Here is a 22,309-nt window from a genome sequence, read left to right on the forward strand (position 1 = left end):
ACTCATGTCTGTTGTTGCAAAAAATTTATTGGTAACAAACAGGAAATCAAACAGGAAAAATATTACTTTGTTGACAAAAACCTTTTTGATTAGAAAGAGATCTGCTTGTTGATATTTATCCTTAAATGGCAAGACCAAAAACACTAACTATACAGTACATTGTTTTATTCTCCCACCGTACTGTGCAGCTCCCTGCAAGTAAAACAAGGCTTTAGCTTTATCAGTTTTAAACCATCTCAAATGTTTAGCAGTAATGTACTATGGTACAGTATGTTACTGCTACTGTGGTACATCCATCTTACCATCTGTAGTGTTGTCCCAGAAACATGAGCTGGCAGTGTGCAAACCTGCCCCATTTTTTTGCAGTAGAATACATGTCACTGGTTAGAAAAACAAAAGGTAATAGGGCTTTATTAATGAATCCATGAGTTACTTCATCAGAATAGTTGCCACAACATTTATAGGAACACGCCCACATTTTGAGAATTTGGCTTATTCACAGGATCCCCCATAGTTGGATAACTCCATACATACCTTTCTCATCTCTGTGTGTGCTGTAACTCGGTCTGACGCTGCCCCCGCTAGATTAGCTTAGCACAAAGACTGGAAGTGAATGGCTCCAGCTAGCAAACTGCTCCCAATTTGTGACAAGATAATGCAAACATTTTCCTACTTATGTGTTGTGATTTGTATAGTCACACCGTGTACAAAGAACAAGGTCATATGAGACACAGCCATCTTTTAACAGTATACATACTGCTGGGAACTATATTCTCAGAATGCGAAGCACTGCTACTTGGGCGGAGTGATTTGCAGAATTCTGCCCGAACTCTCTGCTCCTCACCAGGGGTCTTCTCGGGTGCTGTGAGCAAATCACTCTGCCAAAGTAGCAGTGCTTCACCTTCTGAGAATATAGTTCCCAATATGTATACTGTTAAAAGATGGCTATGTCTCATATGACCTTGTTATTTGTACACACTACAAACCACAACACATAAATAGGAAAATGTTTGCGTTATTTTGTTAATTATTGGGAGCAGTTTCCTAGCTGGAGCCATTCACTTCCAGTCTTTGTGCTAAGAGAGCCAGGGCTGCGTCAGACCGAGTTACGGCACGCACGGAGATGGAAAAGGTATGGACTTATCTAACTCTGGGGGATACAGTGAATAAGCTAAGTTCCCAAAATTTGGCTGTGTTCCTTTAAGGGGATAATTCACCTTAATTTACTAACCCTCAAGTTGTTTATCACTATTTTTTCCCACTGTAGAAGTCAATGGTGCTACATAACTTTAAATCCTACATGTTTGATTACAAACATTGGTCCAAATATCTTTGTGTTCAGCAGAACAAAGTCATTTATAAAGGCTTGAAACAACTAGAGAGTGAGTGAATTAAATTTACATTTTATGTAAACTATCCCTTTAAGTTTATTATTACAAGTTTATTAGTTTTGTATAACACAAACCACAGCCTTCTGGATCTAATCTGCTGTTGATTACAAAACTTAAAACTAGATACCATATCCAGTAGTTACAGTATTTGAGTAGGGTACCATACCTATGTACTTGAAGGGCTTTCTTAATTTAGTTAGCTGGTTTAGACTTGACTCCACTATGCTTGATGACCACAGGTTGATTTGACTGCGTTGGAAAGAACTGTTCCCAATGATGCTTTCAACAGTCTGTAATACAAAAATATACAAAACCTTTTACTTTATACTTGTGCAGCTGAAGGTTGCTGGGGTTTGCAGATTTAGTAAATTTTTACCTCTTTGATAATTGTTGTGATCTCGTCCACAACAAATAAAGTCTGTGGGTAAAAGTAATAAGGATTGCATTAAAAAGACATGTATGTATTTGCATACAAGATCTATGGGGGCAAATAAGAAATGACAACATGTACATTAAAAAAATGTTTTTGCATGTTTCCTACCTCCTCCCCAGATTGATACTCGTCCATTTCACGACTTGAACAAAAGTTTGTAGTTTCTATGGAGACCGACATGCTCACTCCCCGGATACCAATCACGACCGCTCCCCACAGATTTTCCTTTACAATGCATATAGTGCATGTACAATACTTTAACTAAAGCGTCAAAATACGCTAGCTTAACCAAAATTAAAATGTATTCAAATGTATCCAATGGTATAGATTATATGGTGTATGTAAGCAGGAACTAAAGTACGATGTTATGTGATTTGAGTTTGTCACCCCAGAAAAATTTTAACCACAGAAATATGGAAGCTGGAAACAACGTCAAGTAAATAAAATAGTTTATCAAAAAACCTTGGAAAAATAGACAGTCTGTGCTCTCAAGCGGTGGGGGCGTGTCCGCTAGCGGCGCTGAAAGTGAAACGCCCACTCGAGGGAAAGCTACCGTCCCCTCTCAACTTTCAAATTCAGCTACAACCTGAATCAAATGGATCCTCGCGATTGCTCAAGTACATCACTGAGCCACTGTTTAACCCGGCACAAATAATCATGCTTTACAGTATTTAAAGAAGAAGTGATACACTATATTGATCTAATATTATTGCCCTAAAAAAAAAACAGAAAGCCTGTCAGATTCCAGATGCATGTAATTATTTTCATATTTTTATATAATATATTGCCCCCCCCCCCAAGCAACAATGTCTTAATTTTCATTTTATATTAACTAATTTTGTGTTATTTTTGTTTATTTTTCAGACAGTTTATATTTGGATACACTGCTGTACTTATATTACTGTCAATTGTTCAATAAGTCTGCAGCGAGGACTACTTGAAATAATCCTTAACTGTTTAACGATATAACTCAGCAATCCATTACTAGTACAGTCTCTTGGTCTCTTGGCGTTTTTCATCAAAATATTTCTAACATTTATAATGTGTTTAGAAACAATTTTCAAGATTGACTTTATTATGGTATTTTTTTTATAAAGGACATCAGTTCAAATTCAGAAACTGTATAGACGGTTTCAGCCATAGATATCATATAGAAGATGATGTCTATGGTTTCAGCAGTAACAACATAAACAAGTGGCTTTCATGGTCAACACGTAACTTCCGGTAAACTCTGCTAAGAATAAATAACAACAAAGTACTTTAAACGTAGTTTATTTATATAACAAGCAAAATAAACAAAACGTAGATTACCTAGGAAACCAAAACATTTGTTATTTTCGACGAGGTATTTGTTGAAAAGTTTATTTTAGCAAGTGGTTAGACGATTAAAAATATGAAACCGGAAGTAAAGTTCGGACCAGACCGGAACAGACGCGTATCGCGTCACCGGCGTACCGCACGTGCGTTCAAGGAAACCGTCTAAAAAGCAGTTATTTCACAATTATTTTTCACACTGTAGCAAAACATTTTTTACGTCTGTAAAATGTCATCTATTATTGACGGGGTTTATGTATTAATCGAATAATGTTTAATATATTTAATTATACAAATAGATCAGCATATTCAAGTTTAAACTTAAACGGAAAATGTGTCCAGGAACCTTTTGTCGTTCTCCTGTTGTTTCAGGTGGAACACAGTTTCTGGTAACATCCATTTCACATCAATGGAAAGGGAAGTGATAGAGCATGAATGGTAACAAGAAGTAGTGTATCTCTGGAGATTGTATACAATATATAGATTTATTTAGCAAATGTATAGCATAAGGGTTTACGTATCTTAATAGTTCGGAATAGCTACGAAGATTGCGGTTCTGTTGCAGTTTGCGAGCAGACTTCTGAAATTACTGAATTGCTCCGGGGGGTATTTAACGGTGCCAAATAAATACATATCGGACCGTAATAATGTTGCAGACAATCTTTGCATTACCAGTTGAAGACAAGATCTTTTACGCTGTCCTGGTCTTTTCATGGACTGTGTATATTTGGGAGGCCTACCTCGCCTTTAGACAGGTAACCAGATGCTTTTTGCTTCTTTGTTGTGCGTGTGTTTGTGGAAAGCATTTAATTGGAAACCACTTGCACTATAAACTTGGTATTTTATTTTCACATCTGCATTAATGTTCTTGTCTGAACAACTGATAAACACTTACCAACCTCCCCATTTAACATTTAGAGGAAAATCTACAGGACTACAATGCATGTGCCCACTGAGTTGGGTAAGATAATGGATTCAGAGACCTTTGAAAAGTCTCGTCTCTATCAACTGGACAAAAGCAACTTTGGCTTCTGGTCTGGACTGTACTCTGAGACAGAGGGCACGGTGAGTTTATAACTTCATATAAAGAAATGTATGTCAGTGAGTATGCTTCTCCATAGCCAACGCTGTTGTATTAAGGTCATATTGATATTTCTGTTGCTGAATTTGTCATATATGTAGTGTTTTAGCTGTCTTCGTTGTTTTACATTTAGACAGCCAAGTTTCTTGTGTGCTTTGATGGGGGAAACATAACTGTATTTGACTTTTTTGTTTTTTATGATGTGGTTGGACATTTAACTTTTTTCACAACATTGAGGGCAGGCTTACTGGAATCTGACTCTTTATTTATTTACTTGGGTGGCCGTTTAATCCTTTGTTTTGGCCATATTTTGTAGTTGATACTTCTACTAGGAGGAATCCCATTCCTTTGGAAAGTGTCAGGAAATCTCAACTCTCATTTTGGCTTTGGTCCTGAGTATGAGGTAAGTGTAAACATCTATTATATTCAGTCTTATTTTACTATGAACAAATGTTTTTCATAAGGTGTTTTGTACACATACTGCATGTCTGTGTCTACTTTAGAAGAAGATGAATTTTATGCTATTCTATAAGTAGGAATAGCCAAAGAGTTGAACTTGAGCTCCTTTCTTTTAGATTTCCCAGTCTTTGATGTTCCTGATGTTAGCGACTCTATTCAGTGCTTTCACTGGCCTTCCCTGGAGCCTTTATAACACGTTTGTTATTGAGGAAAAGCATGGATTTAACCAGCAGGTAGGGAAACCTCTATTTCATCATCTAGAAATGGAAGTAATCATGAAATATACCGTTATGACTCTCTCTTTTCCACTCTTCTATAGACATTGAGTTTCTTTTTGAAAGATGCTGTGAAGAAGTTTGCTGTGACTCAGTGTATATTGCTGCCAGTTACATCATTGCTGCTCTATATCATCAAGATCGGCGGTGATTATTTCTTCATCTATGCCTGGCTCTTCACTCTTGTTGTCTCTTTGGTCAGTTTTTCAGATTTTTGTTAAATGTGTTGTCTGTGATGGAAACTGAACTGCTAAGTTGTTAAGTAAAGTTACCTAATCAGATGTCCAGAGATGTTTACTGTATGAAACAAAAAAATGTTTCATGGCCCTTAAACGTGTGAATTGGAGCACCTTTAAAGGAACAGTTAAACTTAAAATAAACATTTGATCATAATTTTTCACCCTGATGCTGTTCCAAGCCAGTATGACTTTTCTCTTCTGTGAAACATTTAAAAAGATCTTATACATTGTTAATTTTTTATTTAATAATTACATTCTCCCCAGAAAGTCATGTTATTAAATTGAAATATCCTGTTAAGCTAAAAACCCATTTTTGTCCTCAGATCCTTGTGACTATCTATGCAGACTACATTGCCCCTCTGTTTGATAAATTCACACCACTGCCGGATGGAGAGTTGAAGAGTGAGATTGAGAGCATGTCAAAGTCCATCAATTTTCCCCTCACCAAGGTCTATGTAGTGGAAGGTACAATAGCACTGATTCTGTAGTGTCCCACATTTGAAAGGTTTCTCAGTAATTTTAACTGCCATTTCCTACCTAATTGTTTAACTTTTCCTGTTTCTCTTTTCTAGGCTCAAAGCGATCTTCTCACAGTAATGCTTACTTCTATGGTTTTTTCAAAAACAAGCGCATTGTGCTATTTGATACGCTTTTAGAGGATTATTCCCCTTTAAACCAAACTGGAGGGACAGAGTCGGGCACTGGAGAAGAGAGTGAGGTGGCTGGAAATGAGAGCAAGTCCAAACCAAAGGTCAGAGGCCACTGCTAGATTCACAACAAGTCAGAAATACTGTAATTATAAAATGACAATTTTCTATAACAGTTCATTTAATGCCAAAATGGATGGGGATCTATGTTCACAATTGTTGGTCATGATCTCAATAATCTGCAAGATATTAAACGGCAAAGAACGAACACCTGGTAACAATGACCATTAAATGGTATATTAAACATAAAAAGTTCCTACGTATCTGCTTTTAGCTGCTGCTATTGTGGTTGTTTTACTTGATGTCACAATAATAAAGTGAGAAGTGCAAGCTCAGGGTTTTCTTTTTTTTAGCACAAGAAACAGGGCTGCAGTAACCCAGAGGTTTTGGCGGTTCTTGGACATGAACTGGGGCATTGGAAACTGGGCCACACAGTCAAGAACATTGTTATCAGTCAGGTGATTCGCTGTCAATAGTTATTCTTCATTTAAATTAAATAAACTTTCCTTAATTATGTTAACTGCTTTACTGCACATTAAATACAGGTATTTCATTTGTTACGATTCTAACGTTTCACAATTTCTTTACAGATGAACTCTTTTCTCTGCTTTTTCCTTTTTGCTGTTCTGATTGGTCGAAAAGAGCTCTTCATGGCCTTTGGTTTTCATGACAGCCAACCCACCCTTATTGGACTGATGATCATCTTTCAGTTTATCTTCTCACCTTACAATGAGGTAATATTTCTCTTTCTCTCTCTTTTTTTTAAATACATTGTCTCCTTTTCCCTTTTTTACATTTGCATAATCACACGTTGCTAAAGCAATTCGCCTTCTCTTTTCCACTACAGTTACTGTCGTTCTGTCTGACGGTATTGAGTCGAAGGTTTGAGTTTCAGGCAGATGCATTTGCACGCAACATGGGCAGATCATCTGAGCTCTATTCTGCCCTAATCAAGCTGAATAAAGACAACCTTGGCTTCCCTGTAGCAGACTGGCTCTTCTCTACGTGGCATTACTCCCATCCTCCACTGCTGGAGCGACTCAGAGCCCTTACAGGACCCAAACAGGACTGACAACTTCGTAAGAGGGGGCCTCCTTCACCACTCGCTCCCCTGAAAAAGGATCTCTGCCGGCCTCTTTTGGCCCTCTGAAACAGATGTCTGTTTCTCTCGCTTACTTTTTGTCTTTAATGACAGTCTGCCTGATATTTTCCTTTCTCTTCCCAAGTGTTTGGTTTATTCATTTGTTTGTAATCGGGCTGAAAGAAAACATCATCAGTAAACTGATTATTTGCAAGATTTATCTAAATGTGTGTGATTAGTATGCCTTTTGCTCTTAATCAATATTCATTTGTTCTTTGTTGTTTTAAATCCGTAAATACATTTTACTGGGTATTCTCCCTTCTAACTATTTGTTGTTTTGATCCATGCATTTATACTTTTTTACTAAGTGTCATCCAATGTTTGATACACTTTGAACTGGAGAGAGAAGGAATCTTAAATAATGACAGATGTTATTTATCCAGTGAAACCACAAGAATTTTTTTTTTCATTTGACTGTTTAATGGATCTGTTAGGCCAATTAAATGTTTTTTTTTTTTTTTTTCATTTTTTCTTTTCTTTTGACAATACATTGTGATTTTTTTTTATTAGTAATTGGTTTGAAAATGTGTAAATATGGTAATTATTTGGGAAAGTTGAACATAGGCAAAAGTGACAAAATATTTAAAAAAATATTTTTTATTATTTAGGTCATTTTCTCTTTGTGCCTGTGCATGCGAGATGTGCTGGAGTGTTGCAATGAGTGTATGATTGAGATTTTTTTTTTTCAAGTCTAAACCCTAAATATGATAAAGGTTTTGCTGGTGGCATATAACTGTGTGTTTAGAGATTTTCACATTAGGAATATATATGGCTATTACATTTGGCAATCCTGTAAAAAATGTTGGACTCTGGCTTGGACAATTACTGAATTGTTAATATCTTAAAGTTATAAACAAATAGGTTGAAGGAAATGTTGAATGACCCCCTATTTGAATTGGTCACTAATTGTAACAAATCATGAAAAATAAAGGAGTAATAGGCTCATACTTATCACACAGGAAAGTTGTCTTGTGACATCTGGAATGATTGGCCTGGAAGGTTGTACTTTGCATCAAGCTTGTTTTGTGATGTGAAAGAGAATATTTCCTGTCCTTATTAGATGATTAGAAATGACAAATAGTGAGATAAAAACAATGTAGTGAATATAGACATTTTGACATTTGAAAGGCAAGGTATACTTTATCCCGTAAGGGCTCCAAAATCTAATACATTGTTAGGTGCCATCGTGAATTTTGTATGTTATTTTGCATAACAACAGAACTGAAATAATTGCTCTATATATATATATATATATATATATATATATATATATATATATATATATATATATATATATATATAATTTAAATGATCTATTGTTCTATAGTGTAATGTGCCTTTGGGTTTGTTTTTGTTACAGAAAGTGGAGTAACCACGTTTTTTTTGGTTGATTGATTATTATTTATAATACTATAGTTTTATTACAAAAAAAATCTGGGTTAAACTATGGTAACTGTAAAACCATACAATTTGTGGATGGTATGGTTTTACTATAAACACCTAGTTGGTCGATAATAAAACCATTTTGTAAAGGACCATTTTGTTAATCTTTTTTAAGCTACTTTTGCTGAAAACATAATGAAGATAACGTGTAATTCGCAGTTTATCATACGTAAGGTAAGAAAATAAAAAACTACTTGAATTACTTCGCCATTATCCAATGAAACGTTATGTGTGGAGCCCACATACGGAAAGTTTGAGCAGGGTGTACCATTATACAAATTATAAAATAAACATACATTGTTAGTTCACGCGCCATATTAGAAGTAACAGAGTGATGAAAACTTATAGGAATAAATGACATATAAAGTGTGCGCTTATTATATTTTTTAATATACAAACATTGTGAATTCGACATTTCACCTATTTTCCAGCATGAATGGTACCTTCCGTCTTCCTCAGATCGCTCGGTACGCATGCTCGTGTCAGTGCATGTTTGACACAGAGTCGTATAATAACAGAGTTACGAAACGCTTTGATCTCGCCGCCGCGCGGTCACGTGATTCATGTAACGTTCTACAGTTCCAAACCAAGCAGGGCTGTCAATCTGTTTGCATAGGTTTTCAGCTATTTTAGGTAAATATTAGCTTGTAATGGGAATTGATCACTATACTTACTGTGTTTATAATGTTTTTTTTTACTAGGGAGTGATGGAAATACAGTAAATCAGTTAATAAAGATAAACAGTTAATTGTGACCCAAATATAACTGTGGTTATCTATACCAACTACAGCAACACAGTTTATCTTTTATTTTTGTAGCAAAATATGGCTATATAAATGGCTATCAATCTGCTAAAAACATAATTCCTACACTTTTACTATATTAAAATCACAAAAAAGATCGCCAACGCGGTTATTTGTAACAGTGAAGCATAACAGAAACACACTAAATTCATATTTTAAATTCACATTAAATGTTAATATAATCATACATGATTTTCGAGGATACATCACTCGTATTACTTACCAAACACAATGAAACACATAGCAGCATTGTGAAGCAGTGTGACTTTCTTATAAGGCATTTAGCTTGTCGCTGTTGCCCCCTAGTGTTACTCGTAATATATAAAAAAGATAAGTATAAAGTAGATGGCCACCAGTAATAAAATATTAAACCATTAAATCTATATTATTCACACATTATACACAACTCATTAAAATATAAAAATTAGTTATTATTAACGATAATCATTACATACAGCAGAGTTCATAAAATATCACTGTTGACTATTTTAATGAAATGTCCGAAAATGTAAAGAGAAACGGTAATTTCATCGATTTACCAGCAGGTGCCATTGAAATGAATGGGCTTCAGTGCTGCGTTTGGAACTATGCGTCACTACCGGTCACTACATCAAACGCTGTTACTTCCGCATTCCATTCTTACAATGAACGTCTATGTGAGTGTCGTAACTCTATTATTATACGACTCTGGTTTGACAGTCTGAACAGAAAATGGCGAGATTTTTAATTCCTAATATAAGGAAGTATTTGGCAACACAGATCAGGATGTCGTCTGACCAGGTAGAGAGTTCGATAAAAACAACGTGGGGTAAACGTTTTCTTTTAGCCCGTGACAATTTTGTTTTTCCAAGTTTTCAAGTTGGAATTTAATGCAGCACGCAGTCTGTTATGATGTATTTCCGTCACCCGTGTTTTGAGTAAATAAAGGTCATATTAATGTATTTAGTCGTGGCGAGCTCAGGAGTTTAACGCAATAACGCAGTAGTAACGTTTTCAGGGTGCCCTTGTGATATGACCCTTTTGTTTACACTCTACACTTTGTGCATAACCCACAAGATCTGTGTTATATACATGTTAATTATAATAAATAGTTGAACGTGTCCCTTTAAAATAGCAAGGTAACATAGTGCTTCTCTGCGTGATAATGTAACCAGTTGTACTGTATTTACAGTTAACTGTTTTAAAATATTTAAACGTACTTTTTAGAATATGGATGCCATATTTACTTACAGCTGAAAATACCTAGTACAACATACGTAAAGATTCATTAAAGTATATGAATTATGCATCAATTGTGTGTCATGTGCAACACAAAAGCAATTACTAATAGTGATGTAATAAACATCTGTCTTGCGCAATCTAATGCTTTCTCTACCTATGATACAGCTTGGAGAACTGGGTAAAGGTGCTGGTAAAGGAGGAGGTGGTGGAGGTGCTGTGAGAGAGGCTGGAGGAGCATTTGGCAAGAAACAGGCTGCTGAGGAGGAGATGTATTTCAAGTGAGTGTTTTTGCTTAATTTCTTAACTTTGTCCCTCCTACTTGTGGATTTCTATCAAGATCAACCATCTCAGTTGGCTTCTGTTGCGTTCACTTGTTAAAAGCCATTATTCTCTTTCACCTTCACAGGAAAAAAGAGCAAGAACAATTGTCTGCTCTTAGAAAGCATCACCAGGAAGAAATTGAACACCACAAGAAAGAAATAGAGAGATTACAAAAGGAGATCAGCCGTCATGTGGGCAAAATCAAAAAACTTAAACATGATGACTGAGACGATTTGATGAATCAAGACACAGAAGCGGTGAAATAATTATAACTTAAAGTTACTGTTAGTGATCTCTGTTTTCACCTACATAATCAAATATGTTTTATATGACATAATATTAAAATAAACTGACAGATATGATATCTGTTATAAATACAATGCCATTTTTCTTTCTGACAATAAATATTGTTTCAAACATGAAAGTATGTCTTTTTGTCAATAATAATTTCACCATTTTTACTGTTAACCATGGTTTAATTATAATAAAAATGAATTAACCATGTTTTAAGTGTAATGATAACCATTTGTAAATCCATGGTTTTGGTTGGTGTAAAATGATGGTTACTTTTTCTAAGGAATTGAAAAAACCTTCAGAGCTAATTACACACTTAATTTATAACAGTGTTTCCAACAATGCAACTGGAAGCCACCAGAACATATGAGTTTTGGATGCCTGTTTTATCTAGCATGCCTATTTAAAGTATTTGAGCACTATGTTAATGAGCTATTGAAGTATATCAGGTCATATATGTTTTAAGTAATCATACGCCGTGTTAGGGGCTTCTAGAAACAGGGTAGTAAAACGTTGCTCTAGAACAGTGTTTCCCAATCCTGGTCCTCGAGTACCCCCTTCCAGAAAGTTTTAGATGTCTCCTCATTTAAAACACCTGATTCAACAAATCAGTCTCCTTCCAGAATGGATAACATGTCTCCCTAACAAGCTGTTGAGTAAAATCAGGTGTGTTAGATAAGGAGATATCTATAACTTTCTGGAAGGGGGTACTCAAGGAGCAGGATTGGGAAACACTGCTCTAGAACAGTGTTTCTCAATCCTGGTCCGGGAGCACCCCCTCGCAAAATGTTTTACAAGTTTCCTTATTTAAAACACCTGATTCAACTTATCAGCCTCCTTCCAAAATGGTAAACACGTCTCCCTAACAAGCTGATGAGTTAAATCAGGTGTGTTAAATAAGTAGACATCTAAAACATTCTGGGAGTGGGTGCTCAAGGACCAGGATTGGGAAACACTGCGTGGCCAACCCTGTTCCTGGAGATCTACTGCCCTGCAGAGTTCAGCCCAACCCCAATCAAACACCTGAATCTGTCAAACAGGCATTTCAGGCTACCTTAAAATTAGACAAAACGATAGAATCACGCACATCCAAATTAAATACGGGTGCAGGATCAAATAAATATATAAGCAACAAAAGAGAAAGATCCGCACACCAAAAAAGCTCCATTTTACATAATTTATTAGAGTGACGTTCGGGTCTCAGACAGTCTGAGGAAGGGTCGTATAGACCCGAAACGTCACTCTAATAAATTATGTAAAAGGGAGCTTTTTTTGGTGTGCGGATCTTTCTCTTTTGTTGCTACCTTAAAATTAGAGTCAGCCAGGTGTGTTGAATCTGGGTTGGAATTAAAATATGCAGGAGGGTAGATCTCCAGGAACAGGGTTGGTCACCCCTGCTCTAGAAATTAAGTCCTAAGTACATTGCTAATAAAGAGAGAACGCAAATTGTGTCATTTTAGTCCCCTGCAACTCATTTGCCCACCAGGTGAAGGCAGTGCACATAAATAATCACGTCTTTTCAAGTTCGTGAACGTTTTCCTCTGACATCATTTCCGATTATATGCATGGCTCCGCCCACGCCCCTGTCTTGTACGACGGGCAGCCCCGCGTGTCTTTCTTTTCCCACATCATGGCGGACCGGTTCAATAAGGTGCGTACGAGTGGGAGAATTTATACGAAAATATCTCATGTTTTGTTAGTTGTAGAGTACGTACTTTAAGTGTAATGGCTTTAGTAAAATCTTCTGATTTGCTTGGATTACATGAAGTCCAGTTTTAAACGGCAAATCTCACATTATTAAAGAGTAATGTTACGTGTAGCCAAGCATGCTGTCTTGTTGAAAGGCCCTCTAACTTGGTGATCTCCATAACGTTACTCGTGTTGCTGAACGACTGTCGACCTGGATTAGTCTTTTTTTACATTATTGTATGTTAAAGATATTATGAAAATATATTTTGACTAATACAGTAATTCAGCAGTGTACGTTATGGCCCAAATAAACCTGCAGTAGTACGTTAGTTGGAAAACGTTAAAAGTTCAGCATTGGATATTTGTGGAGTCCACTACAAATAAGTATACACTTTTGATCATAGTCACTAATTGTTCAAAGTTGTTTATGGTGTACTAACTTGCCATGTAATGCATAACTAATGTCAGGTGCGCTTTTTGTCGGTGATGAGCTCGCATCCACAGTTCAGTATTCGAGTTTAACGACCATGAGAATACTTTACGTGCACTACCATCTGAGACAAAAAGCAGTAACGTTGCCCTTACAGAAGCAGCACATGTGTGGCAAATATTTGTTCTCAAGGAAACTCACTTTTGTCTCTCAAAGGTTCTGATCATTGATGGCAGAGGCCATCTACTCGGTCGCCTTGCCGCTATTGTGGCCAAGCAAGTTTTGCTCGGTAGGTTAAAATTTGTTATTTTTATAGTGTCAAGTTGAATACTTACTTTAAAAGTGTCAACTTTCTAAAAACGTTAAGTTAAAAAACTGACTGGAAAAATGCCACCCTACAAGACACTTTTTAAATTAAATTCTCTTTTACAGGCCACAAAATTGTGGTGGTAAGGTGTGAGGGTATCAACATCTCTGGAAACTTCTACCGCAACAAACGTAAGTTTGTTGACCACATTTAAGTATGCTATTTAAGGTGGATGCTGCACTTTGATTGCTGCAGAAAAGTGCTATATAAATATAACGAATTATTATAACTTGTGTTGTTTATTTACAAATGTGAGTGCTGAAGTTTTGGCCAAATAGTATAATTTGTTTGTGCAGTGAAGTACTTGGCTTTCCTCCGCAAAAGAATGAACACCAACCCTTCCCGTGGACCCTATCACTTCAGAGCCCCAAGCCGCATCTTCTGGAGGACCGTAAGAGGTGAGGTACCTCCGTTTTAGTTTTTTCCTGTCTGTTACAGACACATAGCAATTGTTACGATTCAAACAACACATTATCCCGAATCTGAGCCTTTTTTTGATGTTACCAAACTATGGATCTGACTGCTGAGTTTTGAAGGAACTGTGAAATCATAATATATACATGCCATATTGGAAGAGTATGTCATGAAATTTGTTTCTATTGAACAGGTATGCTTCCACACAAAACTAAGAGAGGTCAGGCTGCTCTGGAAAAGCTGAAGGTGTTTGATGGAATCCCCCCTCCTTATGACAAGGTATCAATCATTTATTCATATTTAACAGAAAATGTCAATATTTTTTCACTAAATCCCTTACGTACCTTGTTTGAATGTAAACTGAGAACTAACTTAATCTGAGACATCTCCCTCCATGGTGTTTAAACTGGGCTTTGGTTTGTGGTATCTAACATTTATTGTGTTCTGCAGAGGAAGCGTATGGTCGTCCCAGCTGCTCTCAAGATTGTGCGTCTGAAGCCTACACGCAAGGTGAGATCTTGAATTTTTTTGAATGTTAATGTACATATTTATAAGGAGCACTGAACCATAGTGCTGTTTAAGTGGCTATATTTGGGATCAAAACCAAATGTGCTTTTTGTCAGTGATGTTTCTTCACAATAAGTATGAGTTTAACGACCATGAGTTCACTTTTCATGCACTACCAGCTGAGACAAAAAGCAGTAGTTAAATGTGCCTCGTGTCATTAACAATGCATTAAATGCACCATTTGTTTTAGTTATTGTGCCATTGTAAAATTCTGGTGTTGTTTGACTGTAGTTTGCCCTGCTTGGCCGTTTGGCACATGAGGTTGGTTGGAAATACCAGGCCATCACTGCCACTCTGGAGGAAAAAAGGAAGGAGAAGGCCAAGCTGCGTTACGTCAAGAAGAAAGATACTATCAAATTGACCAAGCAGGCAGAAAAGAACGTTGAAAGCAAGATCGCAAAATATACTGCTGTTCTTAAACAGTATGGTGTCCTTGTTTGAGGTGCTCTGTAGCCTGTCAAAATAAATGTTTATAGAAACTATTGCCTTTGTTGGGTTATTTATTTTGAAATCTCTCTGAACATTTAACTCAAATTACAGCCATCTGATTTTTTTTTTTTTGTCAAACCTATAGTTATTTTGCAAAGGGGGCAACTTGTGGCTGTTTAAAAATGCAGTTCTTGGGGTGGCAATGAGTTTGTTAATAGACATATTTTGTGCTTGTGAAAGTTGATGGGTTTTATGTAGTTATGTGCCTGTTGCTAAACTGGTAGAGCACTGTATTAGCAGTGCAAAATTCCTGGATTCTTACTGATGGCAGAGGTACTCTGCTCTGTCACCATGTAAGTTATGCTCGGTAAGTTTACCATCTTAACTTTTTGCATGGCGTTGAGCTAGATATCTGCTTGTAAAGAACACTCTAACATTTATAAATATTTTATATAATGTATACATTTGCTTTTTGCAGGTTACAAAATTGTGGTGGTGAGTGGTGACCTATAAGGGTCTCAACATCTGTGTACTTTTGTGCCACATCTTCTAAAAGACTGTAAGAGGTAAGGTACCTTTTTTGTTCTTGTATGTTACAGACATTGGTTAAAATTCAAACAATGATGAACACATTATCCCGAATCTGAGCCTTTTTTGATGATGCTTAACTATGGATCTGACTGCTGAGTTTGAAAGGAACTGAAGTCATTGAAAGGTTACATGCTATAATAGGAGAGTAGTTCTTGACTATTGTCCTTATTGAACAGGTATGCTGCTTCCACACACAATTAAGGGAGGTCAGGCTACTCTGGAAAGGCTTAAGGTGTTTGATGGATTCCCTCCTTCTTATGACAAGGTATATTATCAATCGTTTATTCATATTTAACAGAAAAATTATCAGTTATCTTCTCTGAATTCCTTACCTACATGGTTTGAATGTAAACTGAGAACTGAGTGTTTCCCATTTATTGTTCTACAATTAGGAATAAGGAAGCGTATGGTTGTCCCAGCTACTCTCAGGATTCTGCATCTGAAGCCTACACGCAAGGTGAGATCTTGAATTTTAAAATGTTTTTAGAGTACAATGGATGCCAGTTAATGCCACATTGTACGTATTTATATGGAGCACTGAGCCATAGTGGTGTTTAAGTGGCTATATTTAGGATTAATACCGAATGTGCTTTTTGTCAGTGATGTTTTTTCACAATAAGTATGAGTTTAACGACCATGAGTTCACTTTTCATGCACTACCAGCTGAGACAAAAAGCAGTAGTTAAATGTTCCTCGTGTCATTCACAGTGTATTGAATGCACCATTTGTTTTAATTATTGTGCCATTGTAAAATTCTGATGTTGTTTACCTGTAGTTTGCCCTGCTTGGCACATAAGGTTGGTTGGAAGTACCAAGCCATCACTGCCACTCTGGAGGAAAAAAGGAAGGAGAAGGCCAAGCTGCGTTACGTAAAGATATAAAATTTACCAAGCAGGCAAAAAAGAACGTAAGCAAGATTGCAAAATCTGCAGTTCTAAAACTGTATGGTGTCCTTGTTGAGCTGCCCTGTAACCAGACAAAATAAATGTTTTTAGAAACTATTGCCTTTGAAAGAGTAAAGTAATCCAAAGCATGTTAACTCAAATGTTTTAAGGTTGATTATATCATCAGCCGTAGTGTAAAATGTAAAGTGCACTCTAACATTTAGTTAAAGGACAAGTTCGGTATTTTAGACTTAAAGCCCTGTTTTCAGATTGTTTATGGTGAAATAGAATGGTTTTGACTGAAATTTCGACATTTGCGGGTGCCCTGAGAATTTTCGCGTGTTTGTGTTTCAGCTCAGACCTCTGCAATGGGTTTAATGGTGCACTGGAACAATCCTTCCTAAAATGCATTAAACTTTCGTTTACAAAGATGTGAAACTCACCGAGTGGTCAGGGGTGTTCACTGATATGCTCACACAAAAATCGCTGCAAAAGATGCTTTCCAACTGCTGTTTTAGCATTCGTTGTTAACTTGTGGACCTATTTTTCCAAACGCCTCACACCCGTACATTCTTCCGCTTAGAGCTTGAATAATATACACTCCAGCCCAGGTGGTGGCGCTAATCCGCCTTTGCCTATTGCAAGAATAGAAACAAAGTTCCCGGCGCGGAGTAATACTGTACCTCACAGGACATCTAATACAAGTCCATGGGGCTGGTAAAAACTACGATAAAACCTGTTGGAATGCGTCTTTTGGAGCGATTTTTGTGTGAGCATACCAGTGAACACCCCTGACCACTCGGTGAGTTTCACGTCTTTGTAAACGAAAGTTTAATGCATTTTAGGAAGGATTGTTCCAGTGCACCATTAAACCCATTATAGAGGTCTGAGCTGAAACACAAACACGCGAAAATTCTCAGGGCAGCCGAAAATGTCGAAATTTCAGTCAAAACCATTCTATTTCACCATAAACAATCTGAAAACAGGGCTTTAAGTCTAAAATACCGAACTTGTCCTTTAAAATTAAATAGAAATATTACCATACATTTTATAAATGTTATTAATGTAATGTATAAAATTTTATTTTTGCAGGCTACAAAATTTTGGTGGCCACAAACCTCATGCATATGAGGGTATCAACATCTCTTGTACTATACTTCTGTGCCCCATCTTCTGGAAGAATGTAAGGGGTGGGTATTTTTTCTTTTCAGTTACAGATACTAGTTAAAATCCAAACAATGATGAACACATTATCCCGAATCTGAGCCTTTTTGATGATATCACACTACGGATCTGACTGCTGAGTTTGATCAACGATAATTTTAGATACTTCGTTATATGCAATAATGTAGTGAGCTTATGAATGTCGTCTCTATTCACCAGGTATGCCTTCACACAAAGAGATCAGACTGCTCGTGAAAGGCTAGGTGTTTGAAATTTCCCTTTTATGTCATGGTATGTTATCAATCGTTTATTCATATTTCACAGAAGAATGATGTCAATTCTGTTTTTTTTACACAAACCCTTACCTACCTTGTTTGAATATAAACTGAGATGAACTTTTTATACAAGACATGTGTTCCTGTTGTTAAAAGCTGGTCTTGTTCTGTGGTGTCTCACATTTAATTCTTTTCACAGATAAAGCGTATGGTCATCCCAGCTCCTCAAGATTGTGTGTTAAGCGCACTTGCAAGGTGAGACCTTGTTTATTTTTGTCTCGAACTTTGGAAACTTCATAAATGGGGTTGTACATGATTGCATTGAATAAATAAACTATGATGGTGTTTGTATTGCCTATGCCTATATTTAAGATTTTTAGCAAATGTCCTTTACAGAAGTTTAACAACCATGACTCTAAAGTTTGTTCACTGGCAGCAAAATGCAGTAGTTACATATGTCTTATGTCTATAAAAAGCATCATTTTATTCATTTTGGAAGCTGTCATACCTTGCAACATTGTAATGCTACATATTGATGTTTTTCTTTTGTAGTTTGCTCTGCTTGTATATTTGGGACATGAGGTTGGTTGGAATACCACGGCATCACTGCCACTCTTAAGGAATGGAGGAAGAGAAGGCCACGCTTTATTACATCAAGAAGATTGCAAATATACTGGAGGCTTTATACCGTGTGGTGGTGGTGTTTGTGCTGTCCCTGCATTCATTCAAAATATTCAGCCATCACAGATGTATCTTCTGGAAGACCGTAAGAGGTAAGGCACCTCAATTTTTTTTTTTGATACAGATGTGTAACACTGATTGAAATTCAAACAATGATGAACACATTATCCCGAATCTGAGCCTTTTTGATGATACCAAACTACGGATCTGACTGCTGAGTTTGAGAGTAACTGTGAAATCCTCATGGATCAGTTAATGCAATAATGAAAGTTGATCATGAATATTGTCTTTATTGAACAGGTATGCTTTCACACAAAACTGAGTTAAGGCTGCTCTGGAAAGGCTGTAGGTGTTTGATGGAATCCCTCCCTTTATGACAAGGTATATTATCAATGGATTATTTATATTTAACAGAAGAAAGATGTCAATGATGTCACTTTCACTAAATACCTTACTTGTCTTGTTTGAATGTAACCTGAAAATAAACATATTATCTGAGACATCTCCCTTCATGGTGTTAAAAATTAGCTTTGATCTATGGTGTCTTAACATTTAATTTGTTTCATAGTGAAAGCGCATGATTGTCCCAGCTGCTCTCAAGATTATGTGCCTGAAGCACACTTGCAAGGTGAGACCCTGGATTTTTTTATTTTTCTTCATACAGATGTATAACACTGGTTAATTCAAACAATGATGAACACATTATCCCGAATCTGAGCCTTTTTGATGATACCAATCTACGGATCTGACTGCTGAGTTTGAAAGTAAAAGTGAAATCCTTATGGATCAGTTAATGCAATAATGAAAGTTGATCATGAATATTGTCTTTATTGAACAGGTATGCTTTCACACAAAACTGCGTTAAGGCTGCTCTGGAAAGGCTGTAGGTGTTTGATGGAATCCCTCCCTTTATGACAAGGTATATTATCAATGGATTATTTATATTTAACAGAAGAAAGATGTCAATGATGTCACTTTCACTAAATACCTTACTTGTCTTGTTTGAATGTAACCTGAAAATAAACATATTATCTGAGACATCTCCCTTCATGGTGTTAAAAATTAGCTTTGATCTATGGTGTCTTAACAACATTTTATTTGTTTCACAGTGAAAGCGCATGATTGTCCCAGCTGCTCTCAAGATTATGTGCCTGAAGCACACTTGCAAGGTGAGACCCTGGATTTTATTTTTCTTGATACAGATGTATAACACTGGTTGACATTCGAACAATGATGAACACATTATCCCGAATCTGAGCCTTTTTGATGATACCAATCTACGGATCTGACTGCTGAGTTTGAAAGTAACTCTGAAATCCTCATGGATCAGTTAATGCAATAATGAAAGTTGATCATGAATATTGTCTTTATTGAACAGGTATGCTTTCACACAAAACTGAGTTAAGGCTGCTCTGGAAAGGCTGTAGGTGTTTGATGGAATCCCTCACTTTATGACAAGGTATATTTCAAAGGGTTTATGCATATTTAACAGAAGATGTCAATGATGTCACTTTCACTAAATACCTTACTTGTCTTGTTTGAATGTAAACTGAAAACAAACATTTTATCTGAGACATCTCCCTTCATGGTGTTAAAAATTGGCTTTGATCTATGGTGTCTTAACATTTTTAATTTGTTTCGCAGTGAAAGCATATGATTGTCCTAGCTGCTCTCAAGATAACGTGCCTGAAGCACACTTGCAAGGTGAGACCCTAGATTTTATGTTTGTGTACTTGGAGACCAGTTAATGCAGTTGTGTACAGTTCAAATCAAAAGAGCCAGTAAACTATGTTCCTGTTTGTGCACTGCCTGTAGGATTTATAGCAAATGTTCCTAAGCCAGTGATTATTTCCCACGTTTCTTTGCTTTTAGCAAAAAGCAATATTTATATTCATTGTATCTCTGTCTATGAATAGCACCAATAGATTTAAATCATTATGGTTATTTCATATTTTTCACCATTGTAAAATTGTTCTTTCATTGTAGTTTGCTGACTATCAGGCCATCACTGCTACTTTGTAGGAAGAAGGCCAAGCTCTGCATCAAGAATGATTTCTTATTGATCAAGCATGCAGAAAATGTTGAATAAAATCAAAAAAAATATTGCTGATCTTAGACATGGTTTTCTTTTTTGGCTGTAGCCTGTCACAATGTTTATTCATTTGACCTACTGTAAATGTTTAACTTATGAAATTTTTTAATGGATTTTGTCAACCATTGTCATGGTTGAAGTCTTGAATTGTATTTACAAAATAAAATTGTTTAAATGTGTTCTCTATGAAAGCTCCCTGTTGCTAATATTCATTTTGTGTGCGGCTAGAAATGCTGTACCTAAGGAAACCAAACATAAAATGTGCCTTCCCCACGAATTATAGAGTATCGTGTAGTTGCTGTGCTATAGTTCTTGGTATTTAGAACACTGCACATTATATTGAGGGGATGTACTAATGGGTGGGTAAGTAGACTAGAGGAAGGCCTGCGGTCCAAGACTTTGAAACCCCTGACATGGGTTTAATAATCAAACCTGACTGAGGGCAGTGGGCCAAAAATAAGTGTTGCTATGTTATATTAAAGTTGCTCTGATTCTCCAATTTATAATTTTCTAAAATCATTTTGCCACTCTTTTTTTATTTCCTTTTTGTCTGTAGGCCATTGCCTTGACCTCTCCGTTATTAGCCTGTACCGGAGTTTGAGTTTCGTGATGCATGCTAGACACCAACCCTTTTCCTAACATCTGCGTCAATGAGGTTCATCCTTTTAACTTCTCACGTCCCTAGTTTGGGAACATATGCCCTAACAAAGGATCACGAGAACGATTTGGAAAATCTACAGAGAAGTCGCGTCACTGCGCCCCCATTTAATGCAAAGAGTATAGAAGCCCAAGAGGCGAAACTCTTTGTTATGGGTAACAGTCTGTAGATGGCGCTGCGGAGCCATGGCCGCCGTTATGGACTGAAAGCTGCTGAAATCGTTAGCGCGCCTCACAACTGCATCCACCACTACCAGCCTAGGTCGTCTAGGAGCACTTCACTTCAATCAGTTAAATCAGCCGTTCTTTCAATCAGTTCAAATGATCAGTTCTTCCAATCAGTTATTGTTCATTTTTAGAAATCTATACAAAACTTGAACTGGCTTGCTGACTAATGCTTCCATTCTATGTCAGTGCCTCTCCTCTCGCAAAAAGAAAAAAAATACAACAAAACTTCTCATACACAAATGCTCACACAATAGATGGTGGTGTCTGATTAATTACTGCGATATTGTGGCTCCATTTTAGTACTGTTTATAGTTAATGTGTGCACTTGCTAGATTGCACATCTTTTTTGTACCTTTCCGCCTGTAATAGGACATTCACAGATTGTTTTTGTTCTTGCCATTGAAACGTTCACTGTGTGCACTTTCACTGAAGATGTTGAAAAAACTTGTTAATATTTTTGTGATATTCTATGTAAAAGATTAACTCTTAAGAAATGTTCATTTGTAATTGTATTTATTTATTTTTCCAAATCATATATATGGTGATGTTCACTCATTTCAAAATCAACATTTGAATAAATATCTTATTACTGTGTGTCTGCCTATATATTATTTCATGAATTTCTGTTATTCATATAACAAGGAAAATGCATAATAGAACATAAATATTGATAGATTAAAGGTTTGCAGTAATTTTATAATTGTATCTTTGCAAACCGT

The 22,309-nt window shown here is 36.4% G+C and overlaps 4 protein-coding genes, 1 long non-coding RNA gene and 8 other non-coding genes across 13 annotated transcripts; 12 read left to right on the plus strand and 1 right to left on the minus strand.

Annotated features, from left to right (window-relative positions):
- Window positions 1–35: 35 nt before the first annotated feature.
- Window positions 36–2,144, minus strand: dynlt1a (dynein light chain Tctex-type 1a). The gene is made up of 5 exons (XM_065255185.2): window positions 1,933–2,144; window positions 1,768–1,809; window positions 1,558–1,681; window positions 303–380; window positions 36–192 (listed from the first exon to the last, which is right to left on the minus strand). The coding sequence occupies exons 1-5, from the start codon at window positions 2,002–2,004 to the stop codon at window positions 122–124; spliced, it is 387 nt and encodes a 128-aa protein (XP_065111257.1). The 5' UTR covers window positions 2,005–2,144; the 3' UTR covers window positions 36–121.
- A 1,369-nt stretch (window positions 2,145–3,513) lies between these two features.
- Window positions 3,514–7,996, plus strand: zmpste24 (zinc metallopeptidase, STE24 homolog). Its single transcript, XM_065245079.2, has 10 exons — window positions 3,514–3,893; window positions 4,057–4,203; window positions 4,536–4,622; window positions 4,795–4,911; window positions 4,998–5,150; window positions 5,516–5,657; window positions 5,765–5,943; window positions 6,253–6,357; window positions 6,490–6,633; window positions 6,747–7,996. Exons 1-10 carry the CDS (start codon window positions 3,786–3,788, stop codon window positions 6,969–6,971), a joined length of 1,407 nt encoding a protein of 468 aa, XP_065101151.1. The 5' UTR covers window positions 3,514–3,785; the 3' UTR covers window positions 6,972–7,996.
- A 953-nt stretch (window positions 7,997–8,949) lies between these two features.
- atp5if1b (ATP synthase inhibitory factor subunit 1b) lies at window positions 8,950–11,252 on the plus strand. The gene is made up of 4 exons (XM_065245201.2): window positions 8,950–8,974; window positions 9,977–10,066; window positions 10,673–10,785; window positions 10,914–11,252. Exons 2-4 carry the CDS (start codon window positions 9,998–10,000, stop codon window positions 11,053–11,055), a joined length of 324 nt encoding a protein of 107 aa, XP_065101273.1. The 5' UTR covers window positions 8,950–8,974; window positions 9,977–9,997; the 3' UTR covers window positions 11,056–11,252.
- A 1,416-nt stretch (window positions 11,253–12,668) lies between these two features.
- rpl13a (ribosomal protein L13a) lies at window positions 12,669–15,071 on the plus strand. The gene is made up of 7 exons (XM_065255180.1): window positions 12,669–12,773; window positions 13,458–13,530; window positions 13,674–13,739; window positions 13,905–14,006; window positions 14,216–14,301; window positions 14,473–14,532; window positions 14,821–15,071. The coding sequence occupies exons 1-7, from the start codon at window positions 12,684–12,686 to the stop codon at window positions 15,028–15,030; spliced, it is 687 nt and encodes a 228-aa protein (XP_065111252.1). The 5' UTR covers window positions 12,669–12,683; the 3' UTR covers window positions 15,031–15,071.
- On the plus strand, window positions 13,288–13,375 carry LOC135727413 (small nucleolar RNA Z195/SNORD33/SNORD32 family). Its single transcript, XR_010525298.1, has one exon. It is a non-coding gene; the product is annotated as a small nucleolar RNA Z195/SNORD33/SNORD32 family (small nucleolar RNA).
- LOC135727415 (small nucleolar RNA Z195/SNORD33/SNORD32 family) lies at window positions 14,638–14,718 on the plus strand. Its single transcript, XR_010525300.1, has one exon. It is a non-coding gene; the product is annotated as a small nucleolar RNA Z195/SNORD33/SNORD32 family (small nucleolar RNA).
- Window positions 15,072–15,627: 556 nt separating the features above from the next.
- On the plus strand, window positions 15,628–20,884 carry LOC135737386 (uncharacterized). Its single transcript, XR_010528462.2, has 14 exons — window positions 15,628–15,874; window positions 16,002–16,066; window positions 16,385–16,516; window positions 17,586–17,683; window positions 17,877–17,948; window positions 18,132–18,187; window positions 18,485–18,705; window positions 18,914–18,994; window positions 19,182–19,241; window positions 19,452–19,532; window positions 19,723–19,782; window positions 19,992–20,072; window positions 20,258–20,317; window positions 20,600–20,884. It is a non-coding gene; the product is annotated as an uncharacterized lncRNA (long non-coding RNA).
- On the plus strand, window positions 15,634–15,708 carry LOC135727416 (small nucleolar RNA SNORD50). The gene has a single exon (XR_010525301.1). It is a non-coding gene; the product is annotated as a small nucleolar RNA SNORD50 (small nucleolar RNA).
- LOC135737435 (small nucleolar RNA Z195/SNORD33/SNORD32 family) lies at window positions 16,202–16,282 on the plus strand. The gene has a single exon (XR_010528483.1). It is a non-coding gene; the product is annotated as a small nucleolar RNA Z195/SNORD33/SNORD32 family (small nucleolar RNA).
- On the plus strand, window positions 17,727–17,800 carry LOC135737433 (small nucleolar RNA SNORD50). The gene has a single exon (XR_010528481.1). It is a non-coding gene; the product is annotated as a small nucleolar RNA SNORD50 (small nucleolar RNA).
- LOC135737431 (small nucleolar RNA SNORD50) lies at window positions 18,761–18,834 on the plus strand. Its single transcript, XR_010528479.1, has one exon. It is a non-coding gene; the product is annotated as a small nucleolar RNA SNORD50 (small nucleolar RNA).
- Window positions 19,299–19,372, plus strand: LOC135737430 (small nucleolar RNA SNORD50). The gene has a single exon (XR_010528478.1). It is a non-coding gene; the product is annotated as a small nucleolar RNA SNORD50 (small nucleolar RNA).
- On the plus strand, window positions 19,839–19,912 carry LOC135737432 (small nucleolar RNA SNORD50). The gene has a single exon (XR_010528480.1). It is a non-coding gene; the product is annotated as a small nucleolar RNA SNORD50 (small nucleolar RNA).
- Window positions 20,885–22,309: the final 1,425 nt, after the last annotated feature.

Source organism: Paramisgurnus dabryanus, chromosome 17, assembly GCF_030506205.2.
Source record: "Paramisgurnus dabryanus chromosome 17, PD_genome_1.1, whole genome shotgun sequence".
NCBI classification, from domain to species: Eukaryota; Metazoa; Chordata; class Actinopteri; order Cypriniformes; family Cobitidae; genus Paramisgurnus; species Paramisgurnus dabryanus.

Excerpts from the sequence above, each read along its gene's own strand:
- dynlt1a (XM_065255185.2), bottom strand. The coding sequence starts at position 2,004 with ATGTCGGTCTCCATAGAAACTACAAACTTTTGTTCAAGTCGTGAAATG. Across the intron at positions 1,810-1,932 it reads AGTATCAATCTGGGGAGGAG|ACTTTATTTGTTGTGGACGA; the intron begins GTAGGAAACATG and ends TTTTACCCACAG. Across the intron at positions 381-1,557 it reads AAAGCCCTTCAAGTACATAG|TGACATGTATTCTACTGCAA; the intron begins GTATGGTACCCT and ends TTTTCTAACCAG.
- zmpste24 (XM_065245079.2), top strand. The coding sequence starts at position 3,786 with ATGTTGCAGACAATCTTTGCATTACCAGTTGAAGACAAGATCTTTTAC. Across the intron at positions 3,894-4,056 it reads CCTACCTCGCCTTTAGACAG|AGGAAAATCTACAGGACTAC; the intron begins GTAACCAGATGC and ends TTTAACATTTAG. Across the intron at positions 5,658-5,764 it reads CAAGGTCTATGTAGTGGAAG|GCTCAAAGCGATCTTCTCAC; the intron begins GTACAATAGCAC and ends TCTCTTTTCTAG.
- atp5if1b (XM_065245201.2), top strand. The coding sequence starts at position 9,998 with ATGGCGAGATTTTTAATTCCTAATATAAGGAAGTATTTGGCAACACAG. Across the intron at positions 10,067-10,672 it reads TCAGGATGTCGTCTGACCAG|CTTGGAGAACTGGGTAAAGG; the intron begins GTAGAGAGTTCG and ends CCTATGATACAG. Across the intron at positions 10,786-10,913 it reads GAGGAGGAGATGTATTTCAA|GAAAAAAGAGCAAGAACAAT; the intron begins GTGAGTGTTTTT and ends TCACCTTCACAG.
- rpl13a (XM_065255180.1), top strand. The coding sequence starts at position 12,684 with ATGCATGGCTCCGCCCACGCCCCTGTCTTGTACGACGGGCAGCCCCGC. Across the intron at positions 13,531-13,673 it reads GGCCAAGCAAGTTTTGCTCG|GCCACAAAATTGTGGTGGTA; the intron begins GTAGGTTAAAAT and ends TCTCTTTTACAG. Across the intron at positions 14,302-14,472 it reads TCCCCCCTCCTTATGACAAG|AGGAAGCGTATGGTCGTCCC; the intron begins GTATCAATCATT and ends TGTGTTCTGCAG.